The sequence below is a fragment of the Bos javanicus genome, chromosome 10 (genome assembly GCF_032452875.1).
Source record: "Bos javanicus breed banteng chromosome 10, ARS-OSU_banteng_1.0, whole genome shotgun sequence".
In the NCBI taxonomy this organism is placed as follows: domain Eukaryota; kingdom Metazoa; phylum Chordata; class Mammalia; order Artiodactyla; family Bovidae; genus Bos; species Bos javanicus.
In genome coordinates, this window is record NC_083877.1 from 71,145,648 (window position 1) to 71,159,345 (window position 13,698).

A 13,698-nucleotide genomic window follows, 5' to 3' on the forward strand; every position below is an offset into this window, starting at 1 on the left:
CCTGAAATGTCCCTGCAAATAGCATAACACTTGGGGCTGCATGTGTGACTAGGTGCCTGTGTGTGTGTGTGCCTGCACGTGTGCATGTGTGTACATGTTGAAGGCATACAAGCTCCTTGTTGGAGAGAATCGTACTCTGGTGTGTGTCTACAACCTTGTCTCCACTGGTGGAAGGAGTCTGTATCTTCTTGTCACTTGTGCTTAGTCACAGGGGTCGCCAGGTGAAGATATTAGTAGAAGAATTACGTAACTTGTAGTGTGACCTCCCAGTGTTCATTTCTGAAGCTGTTTTAGTTATACATATATATCTCAAGGGGTTATTATCAGAAATGGAGTGCCTTTTTTATTTTTAGGACATTTTTGTTTTCTTTTTTTTAACGATGTTGTGTTTTATTTCTACTGTACAGCAGAGTGACTCAGTTATGCATATATTTATTCTTTTTCATATTCCTTTCCATTATGGTTTGCAACAGGGTATTGAATATGCTCCCTGTGCTATACAGTAGAACATTGTGATAGGGCTGTTGAGTAGAAGGAATCTTCAAAAGTCTGGGCGATGGGAAGTGACTATAAGTCGGCAGCTTGATAGAACCTAGGGGGAAGTTTTTACTCCATCAGGAATATGATCAATTCAGAAGCGCGGCCGTGAAGGCTGAGCAACTGTGGAGATGGCAATGGGACAAACAGGACCCGAGGCACTTCTGAAAAGTGAGCAATGTGATGGTCATGAGAACGTGCGATTTGATGTGGCCGAGTAGGCAGCATCATGTCGTGAGCACTGGTCACATCTGTGTGGTACTTTTCACTCCTCCAGAGGACATTTTAGTAGAGTTCACAGCCAAGTGGCTTGGTGCCAAGAGTCTCAGAAAAACAAGGAAAAGGTAGAGTGGGGTCTTAGTCAATGGGAGATCTGGGAAGGGGAAAAGTGAGTCCCAGAGCATAAGGAAAAAAGCTCTTAAGAGTGACTGGGGGAGAGAAAGGCTGAGGAGGAGCAGACTGCGTCTTGAACAGGAAGAGGCAGAGGCCAGGCGTCTGTGCAGGGGCTTTCCTCAGGCTTTACCCGGAGGGCCTTACCTCCTGCGTGAATCACGCCCAGGGTGGAGCATCCTCAGACAAGCAGCAGACTTCCTAGTCTGCTGAGGCTTGGCCTGGTTCCCAAGAGTGTCTCAGAACAGAACTGCCAAGCCCTGAGGGAGAATAGGGACTGAGGCTGGAGAGAAACAACATCTGAGGGTTTTCTTTTTCAAAATGGCCTTTGATGAAACTAAAATTGAGAAGGAAAAGTAGTATGTCTTTTAGCTAGAATATTTTCCCTTAAGTGAGGGAACACTTCCTTGTGGTACCCTTTATGCTATTTTAATAAAGTACAAAAATGCAGGTGGTTGCCTGCCATGACAGCATGACTCCAAAATAGGAGCTCTCAGCCTGGCCTCCACAAAAGTATGAAGGCAAACTTGTGCAGTGTCATACATGCCACATAAAGGAAAATGAAGAAAAAGAAGATAGGACGTTGTCCAGTTGAAAGCAAGATACCTCATCTTTCAAGGGCCAAACAAAGGATGTGTCGAGGGCTCTTGCATGGCTGGTACTTGCACCATACTCACTGCAGAATGGTCACAACAGGCCTCTTCCACCCTCTCACACACACTCTCTCTCTCTGCTATCCCAGGAAGGTTTATTCTGGGCTCTTTAGGACATTTTAGCCAGTTTCCAGTAGATTCAAATACTCTTCTGACTTCATCGCACATTCCATTGATTCCCTACTTCAGTTTCAGTCATTAATACTGGCCCATTCTGGTTGCCTAAGATGAAGGTTTGGGAACTTAGAGAAGTAAACAAAAGGAAGAGAAAACAGCATCTATTCAAATGATGCTATTCAAGTCTGAGCTTGTGGATCACATTTACTGTGAAGGCAGGTGGTTGAAAGACCCAAGTTTACAAGACTCATAATTAACTGCCTTTCAACAGAAGGTGCAGAAGGATGCTGCCAAAATGCTCTGGGACAAATATGTGGACAGCTCTCAAGAGCTCCAAGAGACAGGGTTGCAGAAAGCCTAGCAATTGGGTAATTGTCTCCTAGCAACCAATTGCTGTTTAAGTAATCAGTAGTCATGCCAGTCAGGCTAGACCAGAACATTTCAGTTGCAGTTAACACTAAGTCGTAGACTGGTAAGTAGAATCATTTGTGACATTTCCAAGAGTGCTTCCCGGAGAAAATTTTCAGCACACTTGCTCAGCTGATTCAAGTTATGTTTCTCCTCTTGGTATAAGAATATGAGATTGGAATTTTTAAACCATAAATGTGTTTCCCAAGTGAAGGTAATTTCAACCATTCCACTGAATTTATTGAATGTTGAAAGACAGAAAATTGAAAGATGAAAGCAGTCTAGTTAGGAGCACACAGGATAAAGGAAACAGGGTTTCTGTCATTATGTCCCCTAATCTTATAACTAATGGCAGCATCAAAAACCTGTGCATTTTCATTTTAATCTTGGCGATGCTCTATATAATTGTTATCACACTGAAACTGCTCTCTTTTCTACTCCCAAATGAATACTGGGAACCTTTTTTTTTTTTTTTTTCCCTGTAATATCTTCTCTTTCTTCCCTCCAGAGCTATATAACCCTGACCAAGCTCTCAGGATTTCAGCCAGTTATGTGACCAAGTAAATTTCTCAGAGAGGCAAAGAGTACATGAATACCATTGTCTGTGTACATGTAACAGGAACACTACACAGAGTAAGATTTTGAAAAAAAAATTTTAAGCTTCAGATTATTATAATTTAGGTGAACACTGATTAATGCCATTTAGGAGAGATTTTATATATATAAATGTACACACACACACACACACAAGATATGCCCTGTTGATATGAGAAATATTGAGTCATTAAAAACTGAACAGATATTTACACTGTCTTTAAGTCCAGTTTTAAGAACAAGACCACTTCTATTCAGGATTTTTTTTTTCCAGTGTAAATATCAAAGGTGTGCAGAACTGAATATGTAAGCTTATGTACTACACGAAATGGAATTTAATAGCATGCAGTTATTTCCCTGCTCACATTCCAGAAGTTCATTTAAAAGTCAATGTCCTAAATCTCAGAACCTCTTTTCCTCCCTGAAACTGTTACACATGATTTCTAAGCCAGCCACAAAAGACTTATTTTAACACATAATGTAGCACATTGCATATTAGCACTATTTCAGATACATTTGAACTATTTATCTTCATTTTGTGGGAAATTTTCATCTTGAGATGTTATAAATTCAATCTCCCTATCTATGCAGTTGGTAGAGTGAAAATGAACTGGAGTTACTATATCTAAAGGAAGACGTATTTCTGTCACAACAAATGAGCAACTGGCTGTCTCCATTCCTCTTCTTCACTCTGCCTGGGGACACCCCTTCTTCATAGTTCTATTATCAGCACATAGTATTTCAAAGCCTTCTGCTCCGACAGAGAACAAAAGATAACCACTCTCCTTGGCTTAGAATCTGACTCTCCTCCTAACATGTAATATACAAGTTGTTGGGGTCATTCTTGGGGTCCCATTTGTAATATTCCATGGTATCTTCTGATTTATCTTACGGATGGGCAAAGAAATTTCCTTTTTTATTCTTTTTACATATTTTGTTATTCTGTATCTCTAGTTTCTAACATTGAACAATTATATGATTTAGGACAATGATTCAATAAGCTTGATCTTTAGCCATGGCACATGAAGGCAGAAGGTAAAAACTGTAAATAGTGGTTTTTCTTAGTTCCACAGTAGATGGTAGAAGTTCTATAGCTAGACAACATGGTAAGAGTTAATCAAATACAGGGTTTTATTTAAATATTAGTGCATGCATTTCTCTGGACAGGGATCTCTAGCTTTTATCAGAATTACAAAGGGATCTCAACCTCAAAAAGATTAAGAACCATTCATGTAAAAGTTGTCTTTGTCTATAAAATGGTGAGTCATTATTACATGGTGAAACCCTATCTATAGGAATTTATCAGCACTGGTTCCTGAAAATACAAGCTCTGATTTCCTATTTATTTTCCAAATCCTAATCCCTGTACCAAAAATCGTCTGGAAAAATCAGGCATCCTGTTGGGTGGAGCCAAATGTAGACAGTGCTGTCATGTTTGGCCAAACCAATTAGTGAATCATTTAGTTTCAAAGAGAATATTAACTTATTTGAAATAAGCCTGGAAACATAATTATTTTTAACATTTTCCATCTAAGAAACTTTGTGATTTTATTTACAATGTGATGATTAAAGGACTCTTAAAAAGGGGGAATCTCAAGACCTCCAATTAGCCAAACTCTCCCATGGCATTCCTCATCCTCACCTTGCAAAAGATAAGATAAATTACTTTGCTATTAACGGTTACACTTAGTGCTGCTGCTGGTTATAAACAGGAGATCTTGACCAACTGTGCTTCAGCTCAACTGAAAAGCAGAGCAATGGCCAAAGAAATGGACTTGATCATTGTCTCGAAAGGTAAAATAATTGTAATGTATGACAGCTTCCAAGTGTTGAGCTCATAAAAATGTGACAGGTTCTGTACAAAATACCGTATCTTCATTATCACATTTAATCCTCACAATAGTAATCCAGTTGTTTACTTCATTGTACGGATAGTGAAACTGAGCCCCAAGTCACATCCCTAGCAAATGCTAGAGGCCTGGTTCTGTAGCCCACTACAGTAGAGGTCAGAGGTCTTAATTTCTTGACACTGGGAACTTGGGGAGAATGAGTTACAGGGGCCTGCATACAAGTTTCTTCTTTGAAGGCCAGACAGGGAGAGTGGTGTCTAAATCCAGCTTGCAACTTGTCTCTTTAAGAATGAAAAGTAGGGTAAGATGACCTCATGGAGTTCACTACACTAGAGTTTTTTCTGCTCTTGAAAAGAGAAACTGCTTTTACAGGGAAAGAGTCCTGAGGAGTTTCAGGGTAAAAAAAACTTGACAGTTACAACAGGGACAAAATAAAACTGTGACATCAGAGGAAAGAAAGGCTTCGTGTGGTTATCAATTTATTTTTTTAAATGCCATTCCAGAAGAGTAATCCCTCCTTGTATAGGTGGAGCCAGGGGAGGATACGTGTTGTTTCACATTCGAAGAACGATGTGAAACAGCTCATCTGTGTGAAACTGGCCTTGGCAGTGCTGCCGGGACCAGTGAGGCCTTCAGGAATCTGCTGAGTAAATGCTGGTTGTGCAAGTAGTTGGCCCGAAAGCTGGGGTGTATTTTGCACACCGAAGCTTCTTTATTCATGCCATCATAGCAAAAATATGCAAAGAAAGCTGTGACTTTCTCATAACATGTCAACTACCTCTTCCTCTTCTTCACTCCAAATCTTTTCTATGAACTATTTTAAACAAAGACTGTTGCCCTTGTCTCATGAACAACAGTCCTGAGGCAATGGGGACAGGACCACCAATGGCTCTGTAGCCCATGAATCACTTATTGTCTCTTAATTGGAAATTCTGTCTTTTTCCTCATACCTCTCAGAATACGCACAGGCATTGTTTGGACTGTAGTGAGGGTTGGTTTTACTGACCTATGTTGTTGAACTTGTCTTTTTTCTTTTCTTCATTCTTCCTCATGACACAAGAAGACAGAAGATTATTCTATCCACTCAAAAAAAAATTTTTTTGCTGGTAGTTTCCTCAAGTTGATGGAATTGATCCATATTTTCTGCTTCAGTTGTCATGTTAAATACATGGAACCCAGTGGTCCTTTCAAAGAGGATTTTTTTCCTTCCCCAACTTGAACTCTTTTGGGAGTGTTTTAAGTCCTTTCGTATCTGAATCTGATTTGCCACCATTGAAAATTGTGTATAGCACCTGCTATCTTCTCTCTTGAACCTGAATGCTTATTAGTACCCTGTTTGTCAGTGTATCTTCAGCCAGACTCTCATCTTCATCACCTCTCATTGCTGTTCCTGGGGCATAAATTACCTCTTACCCAGTGTCACTCATTTCCTTGACTTTCCTGTGTGTTGCTGTGATATCTGAACTGCATGTATCTTATTTGCCTTTTCCATGCCTCTGCCATGGCTGTAGGATTTCTTTGTGAACAGTAACTCCAAGCAGGTAAGTATGTCTTGGTTTTCCTGGGTTTTTTTCTGATAGGGTAATGCAATGTCTAGTTATTTCCACATTGGGTTTCAACTCTTCACTGAATATTTAGAGGTATGCCTGAAATCTCTGCACAATATGAAATAGTTAAAGTTTGGTCACATGTTGGTTCTTAATATAGACTCCATATTGCCTTTGTTTCCTAAACCATTATCCAGTTCCAGAACTGTTTGGTTTCCTTACATTTTTTAAATGCCATGATCTATTTTTTAAATTGATCCCAACCTTTCATAAAATCAGACTCGCTGTATATCAAATCAGTCTGTTTTTACCTTGACGCTCTGTTTACCCAAAAGGTACTGTATGTATAATTGCCTTATGCCTTTTCCACCATAATTTATGGCCCTCCTTGCTTACAACTCTCAGTACAGCAGCAGAGTGTGCAAGTAGTGTTTTATTGTTGATTGAAGTAAATTGAACTAATGCCTGAACTGCACACTCCCTGTTGTCCATCAGGCTCCAGGGTAATGAAAGGTAGCATCTGGGCCTGGGAGCTTCCTATTGCACATGAAGACGTTTGGAAGGTTTTATTGTTCAGCTTTCTGAGTATTCGGGATGCAAATGGTGCTGGGGTGAATGGGCCCTGCAGATGGCTGGACCGGCAGTGGCACGCCTCAGCTGAGCTTGATTCATAGTGACAGTCCTTCTGTCTGCTCTCCACTGGGATTTGGGGGACAAAAGGAGGGTAGCGCTCATTGATAATTTATGCATCTTCAACTTAGAAGCACTTTGTTCTTCCAAATAATGCTTTTTCAAATGTGGGTGGTCAGCTTTTCTTGTCAACTAGATTTTAGCCTTTGTTTCAGTCCCACCACCCACCTCCATTCCCCTCACCATCTCAGCTGGGCGTGTGTGCGTGTGTACGTGTAAACAGCAAATATAAAGGAAAACTGTGTGTCTGAAGTCGGAATGTCCCTGTTTGACTTTGATGGATTTCTTTCCTGCTCTTTATAGAAAGAAGCAGATGCCATTGATGACACACTGGGCTCCAAACTTAAAGTCAGAGAGCTTTCGGTGATCGATGGTCGGAGAGCTCAGAATTGCAACATCCTTCTCTCGAGGTATTGTTGATGTTGTCTCAACATTTCTGGTAGGACCAGCTTTTCTATCATGTGGCCCCAAACCACGTGGTTGGGCTCGTTCTTTTACCTGGACTCCACTGAGGGTCAGCTCTCCAAGTTTCTTCTGTCCAAGGTGAAGAGAACTCTTAGTGTTTACTTTCCCTCATGGAATATGTCAGAGCTGTGCCTACTTTCTTGGGGTTTAATTTCCACAGACTCCTAAATTTTAAAAAGCAGACCATCTCAAATCAATGTTTTGCTTGGTTATTCCAGCGAGCCTGTAAAACAGACTTTACTTTTATTTATACTTCTTGGCTTTCGAGCTGTTAATACTTTGGCCATTGAAGTAACACTGTCACAGACTCAGCACCCACCATGAAGCCTCTTGTTTCATTTTGCTTCTTAAGTCACCCTTTTATACTTCAGATTATATTATTTCATGTTCTTTGTGAACATTTTTATGACTAAAAATATGTCAATAAACCTCAGTAAAACGCTATCCAGTTCAGCCCTGTTCTAAAGTATTTTTCATAATTGATGAACCATCATGGTCCTAGAGCTTGAAAAAAAGACAGGAAATTTGGGAGCCTGGAATCCTATTATAAATGGCTTCAGGGAATGTGTCAGCTGGTCTTAGGCATTTCAAGTAGCTTTTCTGAATCTTTTCTCTAAAAAGGACTTTCACATTAGGCAGAGATACCTAATATTGATGAGGCGAAGGAAAATGTAAAGAACCCTGAAGTTTGGGGCATTCTGTACAATCTAAGTCACATTGGTTACACTCTGGAAAGAATGTTGAATCTGTATCGAGGCTGGTGCAAGGTGACTTCTCTTTCAGGAAGAGTGAAGGTGGAAAGTAGTAGTTCTTATTTTTCACACAAGTCTTAGAGTAAATTTAACACAAAGCACTGCTGCTTGGTTTGCAGCATAGAAGCTTGATTGATAGCCAGATGTATATTACTTTAGGGAGAAAATGTTTCTTTTAGAGAAAGAGAAATTGAAGCTTGGTAAGACCCCCCTGAGTTTTAATACAACTAGTAAGGTAATGCGAAACATCCTATTAGCACTTAGTTTTCTGCCTCTGGCTAGAAGCTGTGTAAACGGCCAGGCCCTGTGTTTATCCCCACCTGTGTTCAGAAGAGTGAAGTGAGTGAAGTCGCTCAGTCATGTCCGACTCTTTGCGACCCCATGGACTGTAGCCTACCAGATTCCTCCATCCATGGGATTTTCCAGGCAAGAATACTGCAGTGGGTTGCCATTTCCTTCTCCAGGGGATCTTCCCGACCCAGGGATTGAACCCAGGTCTCCCACATTGTAGACAGACGCTTTACCATCTGAGCCACCAGGGAAGTCCAGAAAGACATTATCAAAGATAGTTTTGAAGGTCTACATACTTTTTTTCTATAGACTGTACAATTTGTTTTGTTACAACTTCTTTTTACAAGTAACATTTTTACTTAATAGCAAAATTATATGAAAATTTAGAGAGAGTCTTTTTTTAAACCCTAGAACTTCCCCCTCTATTTTGTGCTTTTGCAGTGTAGAAGAGCCCTTTAAAAACAACTTGGCAAAGAGAGCCATCACTCTGAATTTTTATAGTATTTAAGAGCTCTAACTGTGACCCAGTTCCTCGTAGACACATCATTCTCAGTACAAGATGCCACCGAGGGTAATTACAGTAGTTATAGATAAGATTACAACTCTTTCTAGCAAATTTCCCATCCCATTATTGGAGGGATTGTTTCATATTTGTCATATATCATTCCCTTGTTACATCAAAAATGTCAAAGGCTAAGGTGACTTAGAATGTGAATATGCCTAAATTCTCTAGTGGACTATTCTAAGAACTTGTCTTGTGTTTATTAAATTATCTGTTAATATCCAATTTAATGAATAAATATTACAATGAGCACATAATACTGAAAATGTATTATGTGTGACAAGCTGATTCTGAGACCAAGTTACCCTTATGGTAATTGGGCCTTATTGATCACGGTCTAAAAGCCACTATGCCACAGAGGAGTCAGGACTGCATGCTTTTCTGCTCAGTGCTCAATAGTTTTACTCTCTTTTCAGGAAAGCACAGGACAGCTAAAGGTAAAAGAAATGAAGCAGAACTGATTTGTTCTTTATTTAGTCGTTTAACCACTCAGCAATTTACCTTGCTTTCACTCTTCCTTTTCATCGGCGATGCATGACTACACACAAAAGGAGCAAGGGGCTTCAAGGATGGGAAAGATGCTTTTGGTGCTTTGATGCTTTTTGTCTTAGAGTTGTCACTTTGGAGTGTTTAATTGCCTGGCACTGTGCTGGATGCCGTAGGATGTCCCAAGACTTACGATTGCACTGTTGCCTTTGGCAGCACATGGCTAATTGGAGAAGAAAAATGCCACAGGCAAGATGACTTGTGAACAATGCAGGCCTTAGACTGGTCTGGCAGGAAGGAGATAGGGAGCCCCCAGCCAAGGGGAGAGGGGACAGCAGCAGGGTTTTCCTGAGAAAGTGGGCCTTGGGTGGGGGGGCGGGTGGGAGGCAGTTCCAAGGGTACATACAGCAGGAGCAAAGGCAGCGGGGGTGGGGTGGGGGGAGGTGGCGAGCATTCAAGCGGAGCTGTAGAGAGAGCTCTGTGGTTGCAGTCTCTCACTTGGATTAAATTAGGTCAGGCAGGAGCATCTGAGATCCAGGTCTAGTGCTTTTGTGACAACCTGAGTCCACCCAGAGTCAGTCTATAGAATGGAGGTAATGAAAGTAGTAGGTTTGTAAGAATGAGAACCCAGCGTGCGAGAAGTACTAACAGAGTGCCCGCACGTGGCAGCTGCTCAGTCAGTGGCCCGATTATATTCCCAGGGGATCCAGAGCCTTTTGCTCCAGAGAAGAGCACTGTCTCAGTAAGGTTTTGAGTTTGATCTCATGGGTTTGCAGGATAGGTTGGAAGGGGTCAAGAGCCGAAGGCACAGGCTGCCATCAGACAGGACGCTCTTTTTGTTGCTCAGCTAAGACCTGATGAGGGACGGACTGGAGAGAGAAACTGTCACTAGCATTTGGAGACTGACTTTGTACCTGGGGACGAGTAGGAGTGTTTCCAAGCTGATGTCAAGATCGCCTGCCTTTCCACACGTACTGCCTTTCTTTTTTTCTGCTTATTGCGTTCCCAAAGTCTGGCGACCCTCTCTCTGACTTTTATTGCTGACTGGGAATTTAATTTCCAGCAATGCAGTCATTATACCAGATTCCACCACAGCGAAAGCCCGTGGCATATTCTGTGGGCGGTATTGTAATGTGCACATGTCTGCAGTGTTTGGTTATCTTTAAAAACTCTTCCTTACCCACACACTGCAGAAGTTCATGGACCATTTGGCCAGGCGTAGGTTCCACGGCCTCACCTGGAGCCAAAAAGGTCAACTGGAAGGAAAGCCCACCTCATCGCAGGGTCCAAGCAGGGGAGAAAGTGCATGTGCTCATAGCATGAGAGGCCAGGGTCTCTCAGCACCCAGAAAAAGGCTGTCTGGAAGGTGGGGTGCTTCAGGCCACCGCAAATCCTACCTGTCACAGACCTGAGAAGTGAGTGGAATGGACTTGGTATGCCGGAGAAGTGTTCCTCAGGCCCCCGGCAGAGTCAGCCAGCTTCTCTGCTGTGTGTGTATAGGTGACATGTAGCAACTTAACAATTCTCTCGCCTTTATTCCCTAAGCATACCTCTCCTCTCCTTTCAAAATGAAAAAAAAAAAAAAGAATCTCGGAAGCTGGCTTATATTGCAAAATGAACCCCCTAAAATACACTTTTATGAAGTGTTCTGCCATTCTTTTTTTTTTCCAGATGCTCATGTAACATGACAGCTAGGGTGTAGTAAACCACAAAAAGCTACTTTAAAGTGGAGGGATTTGGCTTAAATCCACTGAAACAGAGCTCAGACTGATCTAGCCACCCATCCTTAACTTAGTTTAATTGCGCCTGGATGTTCCAGGTCTCTTGGCGAATTTTTGAAATACTCGAGTGGAGCAAGGTGGAGTTAAATACTGGTTTTAAATGGCCAGTTTGTTTCCTGCCTTGCATAGCAGGTTGAAGTGGGTGTCTCACAAGTTGCCACCCTCCTGCACACCAGAACACTGCCAAGCTCTCAAAGCCATTAAAAGTTTAGGATTGGTAGGGTCCTTCAATTACAGAGATTAGCAGCTCATTTGATGGATGACAGACGATACTAAGAACTCTTTGGCAACCTAGAGAAGCCTCCCAGAGGGCCGCGGACCCCCCTCCTCTTTCCCCAAAGGTACCACTGCTTTGTCAGCTCCCACAGGCCACGTGCAAGGCAGGATGTTGACAGGCAGATTTTCTTAAGTACTAGCTATTAAAGTCTCAAGTCTCTTTGTGGGCCACATTAAGAGAAACCAAAATTGTTATGAATTAGTGCCAGTGTTTAGTCCAGACAGCCTCAGGGGGTTGAACATCATAAATATATATAATTTCAAAAGCAAGAAGTTCTGCACTCCATATGGGGAGCTAATGAAATGCAAATCTGATATGTCAAGTATTGTTCTCACTCTGATGTTCAACTCCTTTTCTCTTACATGGAAAACAGAAGGACTCAGCAGAAAGACACTATAAAGTGGTTCTCCCACTTGGTGTGAAAAGGACACAGAACTAATCTTTTTTTAAATAAGTGGAGCTTTTCTCATGATAATTTTAGATGTTTCCACAGCCCGCTGGTTTTCATTCATGGCAGTTTCAGCCTTATCTCATCCTGCTTCTTTGGCCTTGCTGGCTACACCATGGTCTTTGCCCTCACTTGACTCAAGAGTCTTTAGTGTCCTGAAATCTAGGGCTACCCAGGGCCCATGTGATGGAGATCTTGAGCCAGGATGGAGTTTTCCCCTGTTGTATGTTTCACCCATGCCAAATAAACTTATTTGTGCCGTTTAAGATGGGTGGTTTTACATCATGATGTTCTAATGACCATGTTCATGGCAAATGATTGTCTCCAGACCAAATCAACCTGGAGAAGTCTGTCTGGTCCAGAGTCTCTGTCCATGGCCCAGGAGTTATGATGGTGCTACAACTTGGACTAGGGAAGAGAACAGGTCTTGTTATAGAACATGGACAAATTGGCATGTTGCCTAGGTGCTATAGTTGGTTTCAAAAGCACGAAATAGAGTAGTATTTATACAGTAGGATTCCCCAATCTGATTCCTCTACTTGGCCTACTTATTGGTGCATGAAACAACATGCAGTATCGATGGCAGGATGGATGCGTTTAACAAGATCATCTCAAAATCTAGAGAAAAGGACAGGCGAGAGATGTCCAGAATGAGCTGTGTCTTGCCCAGGTCCTTTCCTCTTCATGGGCTCTGTGGCCACCTGTGCACTCATCCAGCCCTCTTGGGACAGCATAGGTAACCTTTGTGTGGAGTGTTTCTGCCTATCATCTGATTTTCCCAAACATTTGTTTCAGTTGCTCAATCACGTCCAACTCTTTGCCACCCCATGGACTGCAACAAGCCAGGCTTCCCTGTCCTTCACCTTCTCCTGGAGTTTGCTCAAACTTGTGTCCATTGAGTCACTGATGCCATCCAACCATCTCAAACATAAGCACCTTTAAAATAAGCACCATGACTTCTTTTTTAATACTCCTGGGCCTAATGGGTGCTATAGACAGAGAGGAAAACTCTAGTGAAATAATGGCTCTGAGAGCACTTTGGGAAGTTTCATGATAAGCCTACTTATTGATCAAATAGCTGCACTTGAACATTAATGTTACATAAATATTGCTGCTTTTTTTTCCCTGGGTAGAAAAATCTGCCTTGCAGAATATACATAGTTCATCGTGCCCTTTCTATAGTGAGACACTGTGCTAACCTCTTTGCATGTGCTATTTCACTTTACACACACAAAAATATCCTTTTTAAAAAAATATAGTTGTTATTATCTCTGTTGTATAGATGAAGCAACTGGGGCTAAAGAAAAAAAATTTTCCAAGGTCACACTGGCCAGGAAGTGTCAGGGCCAAGACATGATTACAACCTGTCTGATGCCAGAGCCCCTTCCTTCAGATGTGACACATGAAGGCTATATTCCTTGCTCTATATTTGTGTGTTTATGTCTTTATCCTCTGTCCTAAATGTGATTCTTCTTGAAGATCATAAACAAGAAGAATGAATCAAATAATGTTAATATGAGACCTTAGTGGTAGCTTATAAGGAAGTAAGAATTTTTAAATAAGTCTGAGTCTGATGCTTATAAGCAGGACAAAAGAATGATCCTTTTGTAACAGCTAATAATCTGATTAAGATTTTTTGCCCCAGTTAAGACTTTTGGTTATATCTAATAAAAACATATTTTTACAAGCATGTTTTAATTTCATCTTTTTTCACATTCAACACTTTGTTGTCCTGCCATAATCAAGACATAAATCCTTCATATAAATCAGTAAACCATAGGAATTAATGGTAGACAGGAAAACAGAAATCGGATTTGAGTTTTTGCTTAAATCCTTCCCTATGAGATATT

At 41.3% G+C, this 13,698-nt stretch overlaps 2 protein-coding genes across 4 annotated transcripts in view; one reads left to right on the forward strand and one right to left on the reverse strand.

Annotated features, from left to right (window-relative positions):
* Window positions 1-13,698, forward strand: part of DAAM1 (dishevelled associated activator of morphogenesis 1) — a 182,409-nt gene that overhangs the window by 141,809 nt on the left and 26,902 nt on the right. For all 3 annotated transcript variants that reach the window (XR_009738759.1, XM_061429032.1, XM_061429033.1), the window contains exon 16: window positions 7,090-7,196. Coding sequence is in view for 2 of the 3 variants with exons in the window: in XM_061429032.1 (XP_061285016.1) it covers window positions 7,090-7,196 (107 nt within the window). In the remaining variant the exon portion in view is untranslated. The remainder of the gene's footprint in view (window positions 1-7,089; window positions 7,197-13,698) is intronic.
* CCDC175 (coiled-coil domain containing 175) overlaps window positions 1-13,698 on the reverse strand; it is a 236,972-nt gene that overhangs the window by 10,874 nt on the left and 212,400 nt on the right. The gene's annotated exons all lie outside the window — the stretch shown is intronic.